Source organism: Heterodontus francisci, unplaced genomic scaffold, assembly GCF_036365525.1.
Source record: "Heterodontus francisci isolate sHetFra1 unplaced genomic scaffold, sHetFra1.hap1 HAP1_SCAFFOLD_524, whole genome shotgun sequence".
NCBI lineage: Eukaryota > Metazoa > Chordata > Chondrichthyes > Heterodontiformes > Heterodontidae > Heterodontus > Heterodontus francisci.
The window spans coordinates 405,416-423,739 of record NW_027140348.1 but is presented as its reverse complement, the minus strand read 5'-3'; the positions used below and the strand labels follow the sequence as shown (position 1 = coordinate 423,739).

The 18,324-nt window shown below is 43.9% G+C and overlaps 1 protein-coding gene across 4 annotated transcripts in view; it reads right to left on the bottom strand.

The window, feature by feature from the left end:
* The window catches only part of LOC137359321 (glutamine-rich protein 2-like), a 399,372-nt gene that overhangs the window by 181,825 nt on the left and 199,223 nt on the right, over positions 1 to 18,324 (bottom strand). For all 4 annotated transcript variants that reach the window (XM_068025348.1, XM_068025349.1, XM_068025350.1 and 1 more), the window contains one exon: positions 8,547 to 8,697. In XM_068025348.1, coding sequence (XP_067881449.1) covers positions 8,547 to 8,697 — 151 coding nt within the window. The remainder of the gene's footprint in view (positions 1 to 8,546; positions 8,698 to 18,324) is intronic.

The following is an 18,324-nucleotide window of genomic DNA, read 5'->3' as shown; positions in this document are numbered from 1 at the left end:
GCAGATTTATGGGCACTGCAGATTTATGGGCACTGTAGATTTATGGACACTGTAGCTATCTGGACACTGCAGATTTATGGACACTGCAGATTTATGGACACTGTAGATTTATGGGCACTGCAGATTTATGGGCACTGCAGATTTCTGGACACTGCAGACTTATGGACACTGCAGACTTATGGACACTGCAGATTTCTGGACACTGCAGACTTATGGACACTGCAGACTTATGGGCACTGTAGATTTATGGGCACTGTAGATTTATGGGCACTGCAGATTTATGGACACTGTAGATTTATGGGCACTGTAGATTTATGGACACTGTAGATTTATGGACACTGTAGCTATCTGGACACTGTAGCTATCTGGACACTGCAGATTTATGGACCCTGTAGATTTATGGACACTGCAGATTTATGGACACTGTAGATTTATGGACACTGCAGATTTATGGACACTGCAGATTTATGGACACTGCAGATTTATGGACACTGTAGCTATCTGGACACTGTAGCTATCTGGACACTGCAGATTTATGGACACTGCAGATTTATGGACACTGCAGCTATCTGGACACTGCAGATTTATGGACACTGCAGATTTATGGACCCTGTAGATTTATGGACACTGTAGCTATCTGGACACTGCAGATTTATGGACACTGCAGATTTATGGACCCTGTAGATTTATGGACACTGTAGATTTATGGACACTGTAGATTTATGGACACTGCAGCTATCTGGACCCTGCAGATTTATGGACACTGCAGATTTATGGACACTGCAGATTTATGGACACTGTAGCGATCTGGACACTGCAGATTTATGGACACTGCAGATTTATGGACCCTGTAGATTAATGGACACTGTAGCTATCTGGACACTGCAGATTTATGGACACTGCAGATTTATGGACCCTGTAGATTTATGGACACTGCAGATTTATTGACACTGTAGATTTATGGACACTGCAGATTTATGGGCACTGCAGATTTATGGACACTGCAGATTTATGGACACTGCAGATTTATGGACACTGCAGCTATCTGGACACTGTAGCTATCTGGACACTGCAGATTTATGGACACTGCAGATTTATGGACACTGTAGATTTGTTGACACTGTAGCTATCTGGACACTGTAGATTTATGGACACTGTAGATTTATGGACACTGCAGATTTATGGACCCTGTAGATTTATGGACCCTGTAGATTTATGGACACTGCAGATTTATGGACACTGCAGATTTATGGACACTGCAGATTTATGGACACTAGATTTGTGGACACTGTAGATTTAAGGACACTGTAGATTTAAGGACACTGTAGCTATCTGGACACTGTAGATTTATGGGCACTGTAGATTTATGGACACTGTAGCTATCTGGACACTGTAGATTTATGGGCACTGTAGATTTATGGACACTGTAGCTATCTGGACACTGTAGCTATCTGGACACTGTAGATTTATGGGCACTGCAGATTTATGGACACTGTAGATTTATGGACACTGTAGCTATCTGGACACTGTAGCTATCTGGACACTGTAGCTATCTGGACACTGCAGATTTATGGGCACTGTAGATTTATGGACACTGTAGATTTATGGACACTGCAGATTTATGGACACTGCAGATTTATGGACACTGCAGATATATGGGCACTGTAGTTATATGGACACTGTAGCTATATGGACACTGTAGCTATATGGACACTGTAGATTTGTGGACACTGTAGATTTATGGACACTGAAGATTTATGGACACTGAAGATTTATGGGCACTGTAGATTTATGGACACTTTAGCTATCTAGACACTGTAGATTTATGGACACTGTAGCTATCTGGACACTGTAGATTTATGGGCAGTGCAGATTTATGGACACTGCAGATTTATGGACACTGTAGCTATATGGACACTGTAGATTTGTGGACACTGGAGATATATGGGCACTGTCGCTATCTGTACACTGTAGATTTATGGACACTGTAGATTTATGGGCACTGTAGATCTATGGACACTTTAGCTATCTGGACACTGTAGATTTATGGACACTGTAGCTATCTGGACACTGTAGATTTATGGGCACTGTAGCTATATGGACACTGTAGCTATATGGACACTGTAGCTATATGGACACTGTAGATTTATGGACACTGTAGCTATCTGGACACTGTAGCTATCTGGACACTGTAGATTTATGGGCACTGTAGCTATCTGTACACTGTAGATTTATGGACACTGTAGATTTATGGGCACTGTAGCTATCTGTACACTGTAGATTTATGGACACTGTAGATTTATGGGCACTGTAGCTATCTGGACACTGTAGATATCTGGGCACTGTAGCTATCTGGACACTGTAGATTTGTGGACACTGTAGATTTATGGACACGGTAGATTTATGGACACTGTAGATTTATGGACACTGCAGATTTATGGACACTGCAGATTTATGGACACTGCAGATTTATTGACACTGTAGATTTATGGGCACTGCAGATTTATGGACACTGCAGATTTATGGACACTGCAGATTTATGGACACTGCAGATTTATGGGCACTGTAGATTTATGGACACTGCAGATTTATGGACACTGCAGATTTATGGACACTGCAGATTTATGGACACTGTAGCTATCTGGACACTGCAGATTTATGGACCCTGTAGATTTATGGACACTGCAGATTTATGGACACTGCAGATTTATGGACACTGTAGATTTATGGACACTGCAGATTTATGGACCCTGTAGATTTATGGACACTGCAGATTTATGGACACTGCAGATTTATGGACCCTGTAGATTTATGGACACTGTAGATTTATGGACACTGTAGATTTATGGACACTGCAGATTTATTGACACTGTAGATTTATGGACACTGCAGATTTATGGACACTGCAGATTTATGGACCCTGTAGATTTATGGACACTGTAGATTTATGGACACTGCAGATTTATTGACACTGTAGATTTATGGACACTGCAGATTTATTGACACTGTAGATTTATGGACACTGCAGATTTATGGGCACTGCAGATTTATGGACACTGCAGATTTATGGACACTGCAGCTATCTGGACACTGTAGCTATCTGGACACTGCAGATTTATGGACACTGCAGATTTATGGACACTGCAGATTTATGGACACTGTAGATTTGTTGACACTGTAGCTATCTGGACACTGTAGATTTATGGACACTGTAGATTTATGGACACTGCAGATTTATGGACCCTGTAGATTTATGGACCCTGTAGATTTATGGACACTGCAGATTTATGGACACTGCAGATTTATGGACACTGCAGATTTATGGACACTAGATTTGTGGACACTGTAGATTTAAGGACACTGTAGATTTAAGGACACTGTAGCTATCTGGACACTGTAGATTTATGGGCACTGTAGATTTATGGACACTGTAGCTATCTGGACACTGTAGATTTATGGGCACTGTAGATTTATGGACACTGTAGCTATCTGGACACTGTAGCTATCTGGACACTGTAGATTTATGGGCACTGCAGATTTATGGACACTGTAGATTTATGGACACTGTAGCTATCTGGACACTGTAGCTATCTGGACACTGTAGCTATCTGGACACTGCAGATTTATGGGCACTGTAGATTTATGGACACTGTAGATTTATGGACACTGTAGATTTATGGACACTGCAGATTTATGGACACTGCAGATTTATGGACACTGCAGATTTATGGGCACTGTAGTTATATGGACACTGTAGCTATATGGACACTGTAGCTATATGGACACTGTAGATTTGTGGACACTGTAGATTTGTGGACACTGAAGATTTATGGACACTGAAGATTTATGGGCACTGTAGATTTATGGACACTTTAGCTATCTAGACACTGTAGATTTATGGACACTGTAGCTATCTGGACACTGTAGATTTATGGGCACTGCAGATTTATGGACACTGCAGATTTATGGACACTGTAGCTATATGGACACTGTAGATTTGTGGACACTGGAGATATATGGGCACTGTCGCTATCTGTACACTGTAGATTTATGGACACTGTAGATTTATGGGCACTGTAGATCTATGGACACTTTAGCTATCTGGACACTGTAGATTTATGGACACTGTAGCTATCTGGACACTGTAGATTTATGGGCACTGTAGCTATATGGACACTGTAGCTATATGGACACTGTAGCTATATGGACACTGTAGATTTATGGACACTGTAGCTATCTGGACACTGTAGCTATCTGGACACTGTAGATTTATGGGCACTGTAGCTATCTGTACACTGTAGATTTATGGACACTGTAGATTTATGGGCACTGTAGCTATCTGTACACTGTAGATTTATGGACACTGTAGATTTATGGGCACTGTAGCTATCTGGACACTGTAGATATCTGGGCACTGTAGCTATCTGGACACTGTAGATTTGTGGACACTGTAGATTTATGGACACGGTAGATTTATGGACACTGTAGATTTATGGACACTGCAGATTTATGGACACTGCAGATTTATGGACACTGCAGATTTATTGACACTGTAGATTTATGGGCACTGCAGATTTATGGACACTGCAGATTTATGGACACTGCAGATTTATGGACCCTGTAGATTTATGGACACTGCAGATTTATGGGCACTGTAGATTTATGGACACTGCAGATTTATGGACACTGCAGATTTATGGACACTGCAGATTTATGGACACTGTAGCTATCTGGACACTGCAGATTTATGGACCCTGTAGATTTATGGACACTGCAGATTTATGGACACTGCAGATTTATGGACACTGTAGATTTATGGACACTGCAGATTTATGGACCCTGCAGATTTATGGACACTGCAGATTTCTGGACACTGCAGATTTATGGACCCTGTAGATTTATGGACACTGCAGATTTATGGACACTGCAGATTTATGGACCCTGTAGATTTATGGACACTGTAGATTTATGGACACTGTAGATTTATGGACACTGCAGATTTATTGACACTGTAGATTTATGGACACTGCAGATTTATGGACACTGCAGATTTATGGACCCTGTAGATTTATGGACACTGTAGATTTATGGACACTGCAGATTTATTGACACTGTAGATTTATGGACACTGCAGATTTATGGACACTGCAGATTTATGGACACTGTAGATTTATTGACACTGCAGATTTATGGACACTGCAGATTTATGGACACTGCAGATTTATGAACACTGTAGATTTATGGACACTGCAGATTTATGGACACTGTAGATTTATGGACACTGCAGATTTATGGACACTGTAGATTTATTGACCCTGTAGATTTATGGACACTGCAGATTTATGGACACTGTAGATTTATGGACACTGCAGATTTATGGACACTGCAGATTTATGGACACTGCAGATTTATGGACACTGTAGCTATCTGGACACTGCAGATTTATGGACCCTGTAGATTTATGGACACTGCAGATTTATGGACACTGTAGATTTATGGACACTGTAGATTTATTGACACTGTAGATTTATGGACACTGCAGATTTATGGACACTGCAGATTTATGGACACTGTAGATTTATTGACACTGTAGCTATCTGGACACTGCAGATTTATGGACCCTGTAGATTTATGGACACTGCAGATTTATGGACACTGCAGATTTATGGACACTGTAGCTATCTGGACACTGCAGATTTATGGACCCTGTAGATTTATGGACACTGCAGATTTATGGACACTGTAGATTTATGGACACTGTAGATTTATGGACACTGCAGATTTATGGACACTGCAGATTTATGGACACTGCAGATTTATGGACACTGTAGATTTATGGGCACTGCAGATTTATGGACACTGCAGATTTATGGACACTGTAGATTTATGGACACTGTAGATTTATTGACACTGTAGCTATCTGGACACTGCAGATTTATGGACACTGCAGATTTATGGACACTGTAGATTTATGGGCACTGCAGATTTATGGACACTGCAGATTTATGGGCACTGCAGATTTATGGGCACTGTAGATTTATGGGCACTGTAGATTTATGGACACTGTAGCTATCTGGACACTGCAGATTTATGGACACTGCAGATTTATGGACACTGCAGATTTATGGACACTGTACATTTATGGGCACTGCAGATTTATGGGCACTGCAGATTTATGGGCACTGTAGATTTATGGGCACTGCAGATTTATGGGCACTGCAGATTTATGGGCACTGCAGATTTCTGGACACTGTAGCTATCTGGACACTGTAGCTATCTGGACACTGTAGCTATCTGGACACTGCAGATTTCTGGACACTGCAGATTTCTGGACACTGCAGATTTCTGGACACTGCAGATTTCTGGACACTGCAGACTTATGGACACTGCAGACTTATGGACACTGCAGATTTCTGGACACTGCAGACTTATGGACACTGCAGACTTATGGACACTGTAGCTATGTGGACAGTGTAGGGTAAGCGGCTATAGTTCTGCACATGAATTCAGTTAAGACCAGCTATGGTCTGAGCCCAGAGCAAACCACACCGATGAAGTCAGAACGGGAGCTGCGCAGCCTACAGAGAAAGCTTCACACACACAACCCTGTCTGACACAGAAGCTGCAACAAAGAGTGCAGCTTGCAGAATCAACTCAATAGTGCGATAGCCCAGTGTCTGACCGTATACTGCAACAGCCCCAATGTCTGACCCGTTAGTGTTATAGTCCAGTGTCTGAGCCTACAGTGCAATAGCTCAGCGTCTGGCCCTATAGTGTTATAACCCAGTATCTGATCTTATAGTGTGATAACCCAGTATCTGACCGTATAGTGTGATAACCCAGTATCTGACCCTATAGTGTGATAACCCAGTATCTGACCGTATACTGCAACAGCCCAGTGTCTGACCCTAGAGTGTGATAGCCCAGTGTCTGACATTATAGTGCAGGGTTGTCCAACATATGGCCTTCGCTACAGGATCCAGCCCGCCAAAGGTTTCCATCCCCAGCCCATGGATGTAAACTGTACCCGGGACCGTTCCTCATCCTCACCAGGGCTCCGTGACTGGAGATGGGAAATTTCACATTGTCATCTTCTTTGTAGACCATCCTTTTTAGAAACATCGCCCTGTCAGTTTCACAGCTGACAGCTGCTGAAGCAGGTACTCGCTTCCCAACTTTGGACAGGTTCAGGGCTTTCCGGGGTCTTTTAATAAAGTCAGAAAACCCTGAACCTGTCTTAAGTTGGGGAGTGTGTTCCTGCTTCAGCACCTGCCAGCTGTAAAACTGACAGGGCGATGTTTTTAAACAAACTGACCAACCACAAAGCTGCTGTGCTGAGCATTCCCGCTTCCTGCAACTGTCAGAGAGAGGGAGAGAGAGAGAGAGGGAGAGGGGAACAGACAGAAAGAGAAGGGGGGAAACAAAGACAGCGAGGGAACAGAGAGAGGGAGAAACAGAGAGACAGAGAGGGGGGAAACAGAGAGAAAGGGAAACAAAGTGGGGGAAACAAAGAGAGGGGAAGAAACAAAGAGAGAGTGGGGGGAGCAAAGAGACAGACAGAGGGGGAAGCAAAGAGGGAGCGAGAGGGGAAAACAAAGAGGGAGAGAGAGAGGGAAACAAAGAGGGAGAGAGGGGATACAAAACGAGAGAGGAAACGGGGGGGGGGGGACAGTGAGAAAGAAAAACAAAGAGAGGGGGAAACAAAGAGAGAGTGGGGGAATAAAGAGACAGACAGAGGGGGAAAACAAAGAGAGGGAGAGGGAAACAGAGAGAGGGGGGAAACAATGGGGGGGAACAGAGAGAAGGGGCAGACAGAGAGAGGGAGAGATAGGGAGGGGGGACACAAGAGAAAAAAGGGGGATAGAGAGAGGGGGGAAAACAGGGCGAGAGAGATAGAGGGAGAGATAAACACTCCTGACAGATGGATATCTATCCGGAATACTCCACATGGCTACAAGTGTGCAGGCAGACATTGACTACTTGCACAAGCAAAAAAATGCCAGGTATCACACTAAATCAGTGTCCAACATAGTAACGAGAAAGTAAGTCAATAAACTAATCTTCTCATTTAAACCTTCTTCACAAAACTGCCCATTTGTTGTCATTTTGATTAATAGTAAGATAATTTTTTAAAGACTTTATCTTACTGAGATTGTCTCACCGGCCCCACATTTAAGACAAAAGTTTGGACAAGCCTACTATAGTGCGATCGTCCAGTGTCTGACCCTCCTGCCTGGCATAGCTCCATTTTGGGAGGAGAGCCTCACAAAATTTGGCTACTTCCCAATCCAGGTGGTTCCTCAGTTATCTTGATAACCAACTAGATACAGTATGAACTAAGGATATAACAACACCACATGAATCCAGTTAAGGAATCTTGTTTTTTGTTCAGCAGCTGGGCATGGTTTCGCTGATCAAGGGGGTTTGTGCACAGAAACGTACGCAGCCATGTAATGTGATAAGAGGTGGGACACCAGACTCATTCTGACCCGATTTCTGGACCCTCAGAACTACCTATTTAGAGAATACCCTATTTCACTTCAGACCTTTGTGAAGTGGTCTTCATCTAGCATCATGGTCGGACGGTGGTCATACACCTTTGGGCATCGCCGATGGTAACCGTAGGTCAACGTGTGGCTTCCACCGCAGCTCCGGGCACTGGTCGGAAAATTCTCTATCAGGTCAGCAATTCGTTCTCTGTGAAAAAGGGAAAAATGGTGTCAAAGGGGGGGGGGGGTTCTACAGAATGACCAGAAGATAAAAGGGTCCGTAAAGAATGAAAGCGCAGATACTCTCCTGACCTTATTCTCATTTACCTTTTCAACGAAGACTTCTCATGGGCCTCTACAAATAAAGATCCTCTCTAACCACATCCTTGTATATTTTACCACACAAATCCCTGACCCACTTCCAATCTCACTTCCTTCAATGCCCTGGAAAAATTCCCCCCAAGTCACTTGAAAAGTCAGTTCCAAACTCCGAACAGGCTTGTCTACAAGTCTCCAATCATCATAATATCTCAGCAGCTGTACAAATGTTCAACCACTCACTCAGCCCACCTGTGGGACTGTAAACAGTGTGAATCAGTGAGACCAGTGGGACTGTAAACAGTGTGAATCAGTGAGACCAGTGGGACTGTAAACAGTGTGAATCAGTGAGACCAGTGGGACTGTAAACAGTGTGAATCAGTGAAACTATAAACAGTGTGAATCAGTGAGACCAGTGGGACGATAAACAGTGTAAATCAGTGAGACTATAAACAGTGTGAAACAGTGAGACCAGCGGGACTATAAACAGTGTGAATCAGTGAGACCAGCGGGACTATAAACAGTGTGAATCAGTGAGACCAGCGGGACTGTAAACAGTGTGAATCAGTGAGACCAGAGGGACTGTAAACTGTGTGAATCAGTGAGACCAGCGGGACTGTAAACAGTGTGAATCAGTGAGACCAGCGGGACTGTAAACAGTGTGAATCAGTGAGACCAGCGGGGACTATAAACAGTGTGAATCAGTGAGACCAGCGGGACTATAAACAGTGTGAATCAGTGAGACCAGCGGGACTATAAACAGTGTGAATCAGTGAGACCAGCAGGGACTATAAACAGTGTGAATCAGTGAGACCAGCGGGACTATAAACAGTGTGAATCAGTGAGACCAGCGGGACTATAAACAGTGTGAATCAGTGAGACCAGCGGGACTATAAACAGTGTGAATCAGTGAGACCAGTGAGACTATAAACAGTGTGAATCAGTGAGACCAGTGTGACTATAAACAGTGTGAATCAGTGAGACCAGCGGGACTGTAAACAGTGTGAATCAGTGAGACCAGCGGGACTATAAACAGTGTGAATCAGTGAGACCAGCGGGACTATAAACAGTGTGAATCAGTGAGACCAGCGGGACTATAAACAGTGTGAATCAGTGAGACCAGTGAGACTATAAACAGTGTGAATCAGTGAGACCAGTGTGACTATAAACAGTGTGAATCAGTGAGACCAGCGGGACTGTAAACAGTGTGAATCAGTGAGACCAGCGGGACTATAAACAGTGTGAATCAGTGAGACTATAAACAGTGTGAATCAGTGAGACCAGCGGGACTATAAACAGTGTGAATCAGTGAGACCAGCGGGACTGTAAACAGTGTGAATCAGTGAGACCAGCAGGGACTATAAACAGTGTGAATCAGTGAGACCAGCGGGACTATAAACAGTGTGAATCAGTGAGACCAGCGGGACTATAAACAGTGTGAATCAGTGAGACCAGCGGGACTATAAACAGTGTGAATCAGTGAGACCAGTGGGACTTTAAACAGTGTGAATCAGTGAGACCAGTGAGACTATAAACAGTGTGAATCAGTGAGACCAGCGGGACTGTAAACAGTGTGAATCAGTGAGACCAGCGGGACTATAAACAGTGTGAATCAGTGAGACCAGTGAGACTATAAACTGTGTGAATCAGTGAGACCAGCGGGACTGTAAACAGTGTGAATCAGTGAGACCAGTGAGACTATAAACTGTGTGAATCAGTGAGACCAGCGGGACTGTAAACAGTGTGAATCAGTGAGACCAGCGGGACTATAAACAGTGTGAATCAGTGAGACCAGCGGGACTATAAACAGTGTGAATCAGTGAGACCAGCGGGACTATAAACAGTGTGAATCAGTGAGACCAGTGGGACTTTAAACAGTGTGAATCAGTGAGACCAGTGAGACTATAAACAGTGTGAATCAGTGAGACCAGTGGGACTGTAAACAGTGTGAATCAGTGAGACCAGTGAGACTATAAACTGTGTGAATCAGTGAGACCAGCGGGACTATAAACAGTGTGAATCAGTGAGACCAGTGGGACTGTAAACAGTGTGAATCAGTGAGACCAGCAGGACTATAAACAGTGTGAATCAGTGAGACCAGCAGGACTTTAAACAGTGTGAATCAGTGAGACCAGCAGGACTATAAACAGTGTGAATCAGTGACACCAGTGAGACTATAAACAGTGTGAATCAGTGAGACCAGCGGGACTATAAACAGTGTGAATCAGTGAGACCAGTGGGACTGTAAACAGTGTGAATCAGTGAGACCAGTGAGACTATAAACAGTGTGAATCAGTGAGACCAGCGGGACTATAAACAGTGTGAATCAGTGAGACCAGTGGGACTGTAAACAGTGTGAATCAGTGAGACCAGTGAGACTATAAACAGTGTGAATCAGTGAGACCAGTGGGACTTTAAACAGTGTGAATCAGTGAGACCAGTGAGACTATAAACAGTGTGAATCAGTGAGACCAGCGGGACTGTAAACAGTGTGAATCAGTGAGACCAGTGGGACTGTAAACAGTGTGAATCAGTGAGACTATAAACAGTGTGAATCAGTGAGACCAGCAGGACTTTAAACAGTGTGAATCAGTGAGACCAGCAGGACTATAAACAGTGTGAATCAGTGACACCAGTGAGACTATAAACAGTGTGAATCAGTGAGACCAGCAGGACTATAAACAGTGTGAATCAGTGAGACCAGCGGGACTGTAAACAGTGTGAATCAGTGAGAGTATAAACAGTGTGAATCAGTGAGACCAGCAGGACTTTAAACAGTGTGAATCAGTGAGACCAGCAGGACTATAAACAGTGTGAATCAGTGACACCAGTGAGACTATAAACAGTGTGAATCAGTGAGACCAGCAGGACTTTAAACAGTGTGAATCAGTGAGACCAGCAGGACTATAAACAGTGTGAATCAGTGACACCAGTGAGACTATAAACAGTGTGAATCAGTGAGACCAGCAGGACTTTAAACAGTGTGAATCAGTGAGACCAGCAGGACTATAAACAGTGTGAATCAGTGAGACCAGTGAGACTATAAACAGTGTGAATCAGTGAGACCAGCGGGACTGTAAACAGTGTGAATCAGTGAGACCAGCGGGACTATAAACAGTGTGAATCAGTGAGACCAGCGGGACTGTAAACAGTGTGAATCAGTGAGACCAGCGGGACTGTAAACAGTGTGAATCAGTGAGACCAGCGGGACTGTAAACAGTGTGAATCAGTGAGACCAGCGGGACTATAAACAGTGTGAATCAGTGAAACCAGTGGGACTATAAACAGTGTGAATCAGTGAGACCAGTGGGACTATAAACAGTGTGAATCAGTGAGACCAGTGAGACTATAAACAGTGTGAATCAGTGAGACCAGCGGGACTGTAAACAGTGTGAATCAGTGAGACCAGCAGGACTTTAAACAGTGTGAATCAGTGAGACCAGCAGGACTATAAACAGTGTGAATCAGTGAGACCAGTGAGACTATAAACAGTGTGAATCAGTGAGACCAGCGGGACTGTAAACAGTGTGAATCAGTGAGACCAGCGGGACTATAAACAGTGTGAATCAGTGAGACCAGCGGGACTGTAAACAGTGTGAATCAGTGAGACCAGCGGGACTGTAAACAGTGTGAATCAGTGAGACCAGCGGGACTGTAAACAGTGTGAATCAGTGAGACCAGCGGGACTATAAACAGTGTGAATCAGTGAAACCAGTGGGACTATAAACAGTGTGAATCAGTGAGACCAGTGGGACTATAAACAGTGTGAATCAGTGAGACCAGTGGGACTATAAACAGTGTGAATCAGTGAGACCAGTGAGACTATAAACAGTGTGAATCAGTGAGACCAGCGGGACTATAAACAGTGTGAATCAGTGAGACCAGTGGGACTATAAACAGTGTGAATCAGTGAGACCAGTGGGACTATAAACAGTGTGAATCAGTGAGACCAGTGGGACTATAAACAGTGTGAATCAGTGAGACCAGTGAGACTATAAACTGTGTGAATCAGTGAGACCAGTGGGACTATAAACAGTGTGAATCAGTGAGACCAGCGGGACTGTAAACAGTGTGAATCAGTGAGGTCAGTGGGACTATAAACAGTGTGAATCAGTGAGGTCAGCAGGACTATAAACAGTGCAAATCAGTGAGGTCAGTGGGACTATAAACAGTGTGAATCAGTGAGGTCAGCAGGACTATAAACAGTGTGAATCAGTGAGGTCAGCAGGACTATAAACAGTGTGAATCAGTGAAACCAGTGGGACTATAAACAGTGTGAATCAGTGAAACCAGTGGGACTATAAACAGTGTGAATCAGTGAGGTCAGCAGGACTATAAACAGTGTGAATCAGTGAGGTCAGCAGGACTATAAACAGTGTGAATCAGTGAGGTCAGTGGGACTATAAACAGTGTGAATCAGTGAGACCAGTGGGACTATAAACAGTGTGAATCAGTGAGACCAGCGGGACTATAAACAGTGTGAATCAGTGAGACCAGTGGGACTATAAACAGTGTGAATCAGTGAGACCAGTGAGACTATAAACAGTGTGAATCAGTGGGACTGTAAACAGTGTGAATCAGTGAGACCAGCGGGACTGTAAACAGTGTGAATCAGTGAGACCAGTGGGACTATAAACAGTGTGAATCAGTGAGACCAGTGGGACTATAAACAGTGTGAATCAGTGAGACCAGTGGGACTATAAACAGTGTGAATCAGTGAGACCAGCGGGACTGTAAACAGTGTGAATCAGTGAGGTCAGTGGGACTATAAACAGTGTGAATCAGTGAGGTCAGCAGGACTATAAACAGTGCAAATCAGTGAGGTCAGTGGGACTATAAACAGTGTGAATCAGTGAGGTCAGCAGGACTATAAACAGTGTGAATCAGTGAGGTCAGCAGGACTATAAACAGTGTGAATCAGGGAGACCAGCGGGACTATAAACAGTGTGAATCAGTGAAACCAGTGGGACTATAAACAGTGTGAATCAGTGAGACCAGTGGGACTATAAACAGTGTGAATCAGTGAGGTCAGCAGGACTATAAACAGTGTGAATCAGTGAGGTCAGCAGGACTATAAACAGTGTGAATCAGTGAGGTCAGTGGGACTATAAACAGTGTGAATCAGTGAGGTCAGTGGGACTATAAACAGTGTGAATCAGTGAGGTCAGCAGGACTATAAACAGTGTGAATCAGTGAGGTCAGCAGGACTATAAACAGTGTGAATCAGTGAGGTCAGCAGGACTATAAACAGTGTGAATCAGTGAGGTCAGTGGGACTATAAACAGTGTGAATCAGTGAGGTCAGCAGGACTATAAACAGTGTGAATCAGTGAGGTCAGCAGGACTATAAACAGTGTGAATCAGTGAGGTCAGTGGGACTATAAACAGTGTGAATCAGTGAGGTCAGTGGGACTATAAACAGTGTGAATCAGTGAGGTCAGCAGGACTATAAACAGTGTGAATCAGTGAGGTCAGCAGGACTATAAACAGTGTGACTCAGTGAAACCAGTGGGACTGTAAACAGTGTGAATCAGTGAGACCAGTGGGACTATAAACAGTGTGAATCAGTGAGACCAGTGGGACTATAAACAGTGTGAATCAGTGATACCAGTGGGACTGTAAACAGTGTGAATCAGTGAGACCAGTGGGACTATAAACAGTGTGGATCAGTGAGATCAGTGGGACTATAAACAGTGTGAATCAGTGAGGTCAGCAGGACTATAAACAGTGTGAATCAGTGAGGTCAGTGGGACTATAAACAGTGTGAATCAGTGAGATCAGCAGGACTATAAACAGTGTGAATCAGTGAAACCAGTGGGACTGTAAACAGTGTGAATCAGTGAGGTCAGCAGGACTATAAACAGTGTGAATCAGTGAGGTCAGCAGGACTATAAACAGTGCAAATCAGTGAGGTCAGCAGGACTATAAACAGTGTGAATCAGTGAGGTCAGTGGGACTATAAACAGTGTGAATCAGTGAGACCAGCGGGACTATAAACAGTGTGAATCAGTGAGGTCAGCAGGACTATAAACAGTGTGAATCAGTGAGGTCAGCAGGACTATAAACAGTGCAAATCAGTGAGGTCAGCAGGACTATAAACAGTGTGAATCAGTGAGGTCAGTGGGACTATAAACAGTGTGAATCAGTGAGACCAGCGGGACTATAAACAGTGTGAATCAGTGAGGTCAGCAGGACTATAAACAGTGTGAATCAGTGAGGTCAGCAGGACTATAAACAGTGTGAATCAGTGAAACCAGTGGGACTATAAACAGTGTGAATCAGTGAGACCAGCGGGACTGTAAACAGTGTGAATCAGTGAGACCAGCGGGACTGTAAACAGTGTGAATCAGTGAGACCAGCGGGACTATAAACAGTGTGAATCAGTGAGGTCAGCAGGACTATAAACAGTGTGAATCAGTGAGGTCAGCAGGACTATAAACAGTGTGAATCAGTGAAACCAGTGAGACTATAAACAGTGTGAATCAGTGAGACCAGTGAGACTATAAACAGTGTGAATCAGTGAGACTATAAACAGTGTGAATCAGTGAGACTATAAACAGTGTGAATCAGTGAGACCAGCGGGACTATAAACAGTGTGAATCAGTGAGACCAGCGGGACTATAAACAGTGTGAATCAGTGAGACCAGCGGGACTATAAACAGTGTGAATCAGTGAGACCAGCGGGACTATAAACAGTGTGAATCAGTGAGACTATAAACAGTGTGAATCAGTGAGACCAGCGGGACTATAAACAGTGTGAATCAGTGAGACCAGCGGGACTATAAACAGTGTGAATCAGTGAGGTCAGCAGGACTATAAACAGTGTGAATCAGTGAGGTCAGCAGGACTATAAACAGTGTGAATCAGTGAGACCAGCGGGACTGTAAACAGTGTGAATCAGTGAGACCAGCGGGACTATAAACAGTGTGAATCAGTGAAACCAGTGGGACTATAAACAGTGTGAATCAGTGAGACCAGCGGGACTATAAACAGTGTGAATCAGTGAAACCAGTGGGACTATAAACAGTGTGAATCAGTGAGGTCAGCAGGACTATAAACAGTGTGAATCAGTGAGGTCAGCAGGACTATAAACAGTGTGAATCAGTGAGACCAGCGGGACTATAAACAGTGTGAATCAGTGAGACCAGTGAGACTATAAACAGTGTGAATCAGTGAGACCAGTGAGACTATAAACAGTGTGAATCAGTGAGACTATAAACAGTGTGAATCAGTGAGACCAGCGGGACTATAAACAGTGTGAATCAGTGAGACTATAAACAGTGTGAATCAGTGAGACTATAAACAGTGTGAATCAGTGAGACCAGCGGGACTATAAACAGTGTGAATCAGTGAGACCAGTGGGACTGTAAACAGTGTGAATCAGTGAGACCAGCGGGACTATAAACAGTGTGAATCAGTGAGACCAGCGGGACTGTAAACAGTGTGAATCAGTGAGACCAGCGGGACTATAAACAGTGTGAATCAGTGAGACCAGTGGGACTTTAAACAGTGTGAATCAGTGAGACCAGTGAGACTGTAAACAGTGTGAATCAGTGAGACCAGTGGGACTATAAACAGTGTGAATCAGTGAGACCAGCGGGACTATAAACAGTGTGAATCAGTGAGACCAGTGGGACTGTAAACAGTGTGAATCAGTGAGACTATAAACTGTGTGAATCAGTGAGACCAGCGGGACTATAAACAGTGTGAATCAGTGAGACTATAAACTGTGTGAATCAGTGAGACCAGTGGGACTATAAACAGTGTGAATCAGTGAGACTATAAACTGTGTGAATCAGTGAGACCAGCGGGACTATAAACAGTGTGAATCAGTGAGACCAGCGGGACTATAAACAGTGTGAATCAGTGAGACCAGCGGGACTGTAAACAGTGTGAATCAGTGAGACCAGCGGGACTATAAACAGTGTGAATCAGTGAGACCAGTGGGACTTTAAACAGTGTGAATCAGTGAGACCAGTGAGACTATAAACAGTGTGAATCAGTGAGACCAGTGGGACTGTAAACAGTGTGAATCAGTGAGACCAGCGGGACTATAAACAGTGTGAATCAGTGAGACCAGCGGGACTATAAACAGTGTGAATCAGTGAGACCAGCGGGACTATAAACAGTGTGAATCAGTGAGACTATAAACAGTGTGAATCAGTGAGACCAGCGGGACTATAAACAGTGTGAATCAGTGAGACTATAAACAGTGTGAATCAGTGAGACCAGCGGGACTATAAACAGTGTGAATCAGTGAGACCAGTGGGACTGTAAACAGTGTGAATCAGTGAGACCAGCGGGACTATAAACAGTGTGAATCAGTGAGACCAGCGGGACTGTAAACAGTGTGAATCAGTGAGACCAGCGGGACTTTAAACAGTGTGAATCAGTGAGACCAGTGAGACTATAAACAGTGTGAATCAGTGAAACCAGTGGGACTATAAACAGTGTGAATCAGTGAGACCAGCGGGACTATAAACAGTGTGAATCAGTGAGACCAGTGAGACTATAAACAGTGTGAATCAGTGAGACCAGTGAGACTATAAACAGTGTGAATCAGTGAGACTATAAACGCTGTGAATCAGTGAGACCAGCGGGACTGTAAACAGTGTGAATCAGTGAGACCAGCGGGACTATAAACAGTGTGAATCAGTGAGACCAGTGGGACTTTAAACAGTGTGAATCAGTGAGACCAGTGAGACTATAAACAGTGTGAATCAGTGAAACCAGTGGGACTATAAACAGTGTGAATCAGTGAGACCAGCGGGACTATAAACAGTGTGAATCAGTGAGACCAGTGAGACTATAAACAGTGTGAATCAGTGAGACCAGTGAGACTATAAACAGTGTGAATCAGTGAGACTATAAACAGTGTGAATCAGTGAGACCAGCGGGACTATAAACAGTGTGAATCAGTGAGACCAGTGAGACTATAAACAGTGTGAATCAGTGAGACCAGTGGGACTGTAAACAGTGTGAATCAGTGAGACCAGTGGGACTGTAAACAGTGTGAATCAGTGAGACCAGCAGGACTATAAACAGTGTGAATCAGTGAGACCAGCGGGACTATAAACAGTGTGAATCAGTGAGACCAGCGGGACTATAAACAGTGTGAATCAGTGAGACTATAAACAGTGTGAATCAGTGAGACCAGCGGGACTATAAACAGTGTGAATCAGTGAGACCAGCGGGACTATAAACAGTGTGAATCAGTGAGACTATAAACAGTGTGAATCAGTGAGACCAGCGGGACTATAAACAGTGTGAATCAGTGAGACTATAAACAGTGTGAATCAGTGAGACCAGCGGGACTATAAACAGTGTGAATCAGTGAGACCAGTGGGACTGTAAACAGTGTGAATCAGTGAGACCAGCGGGACTATAAACAGTGTGAATCAGTGAGACCAGCGGGACTATAAACAGTGTGAATCAGTGAGACCAGCGGGACTGTAAACAGTGTGAATCAGTGAGACCAGCGGGACTATAAACAGTGTGAATCAGTGAGACCAGCGGGA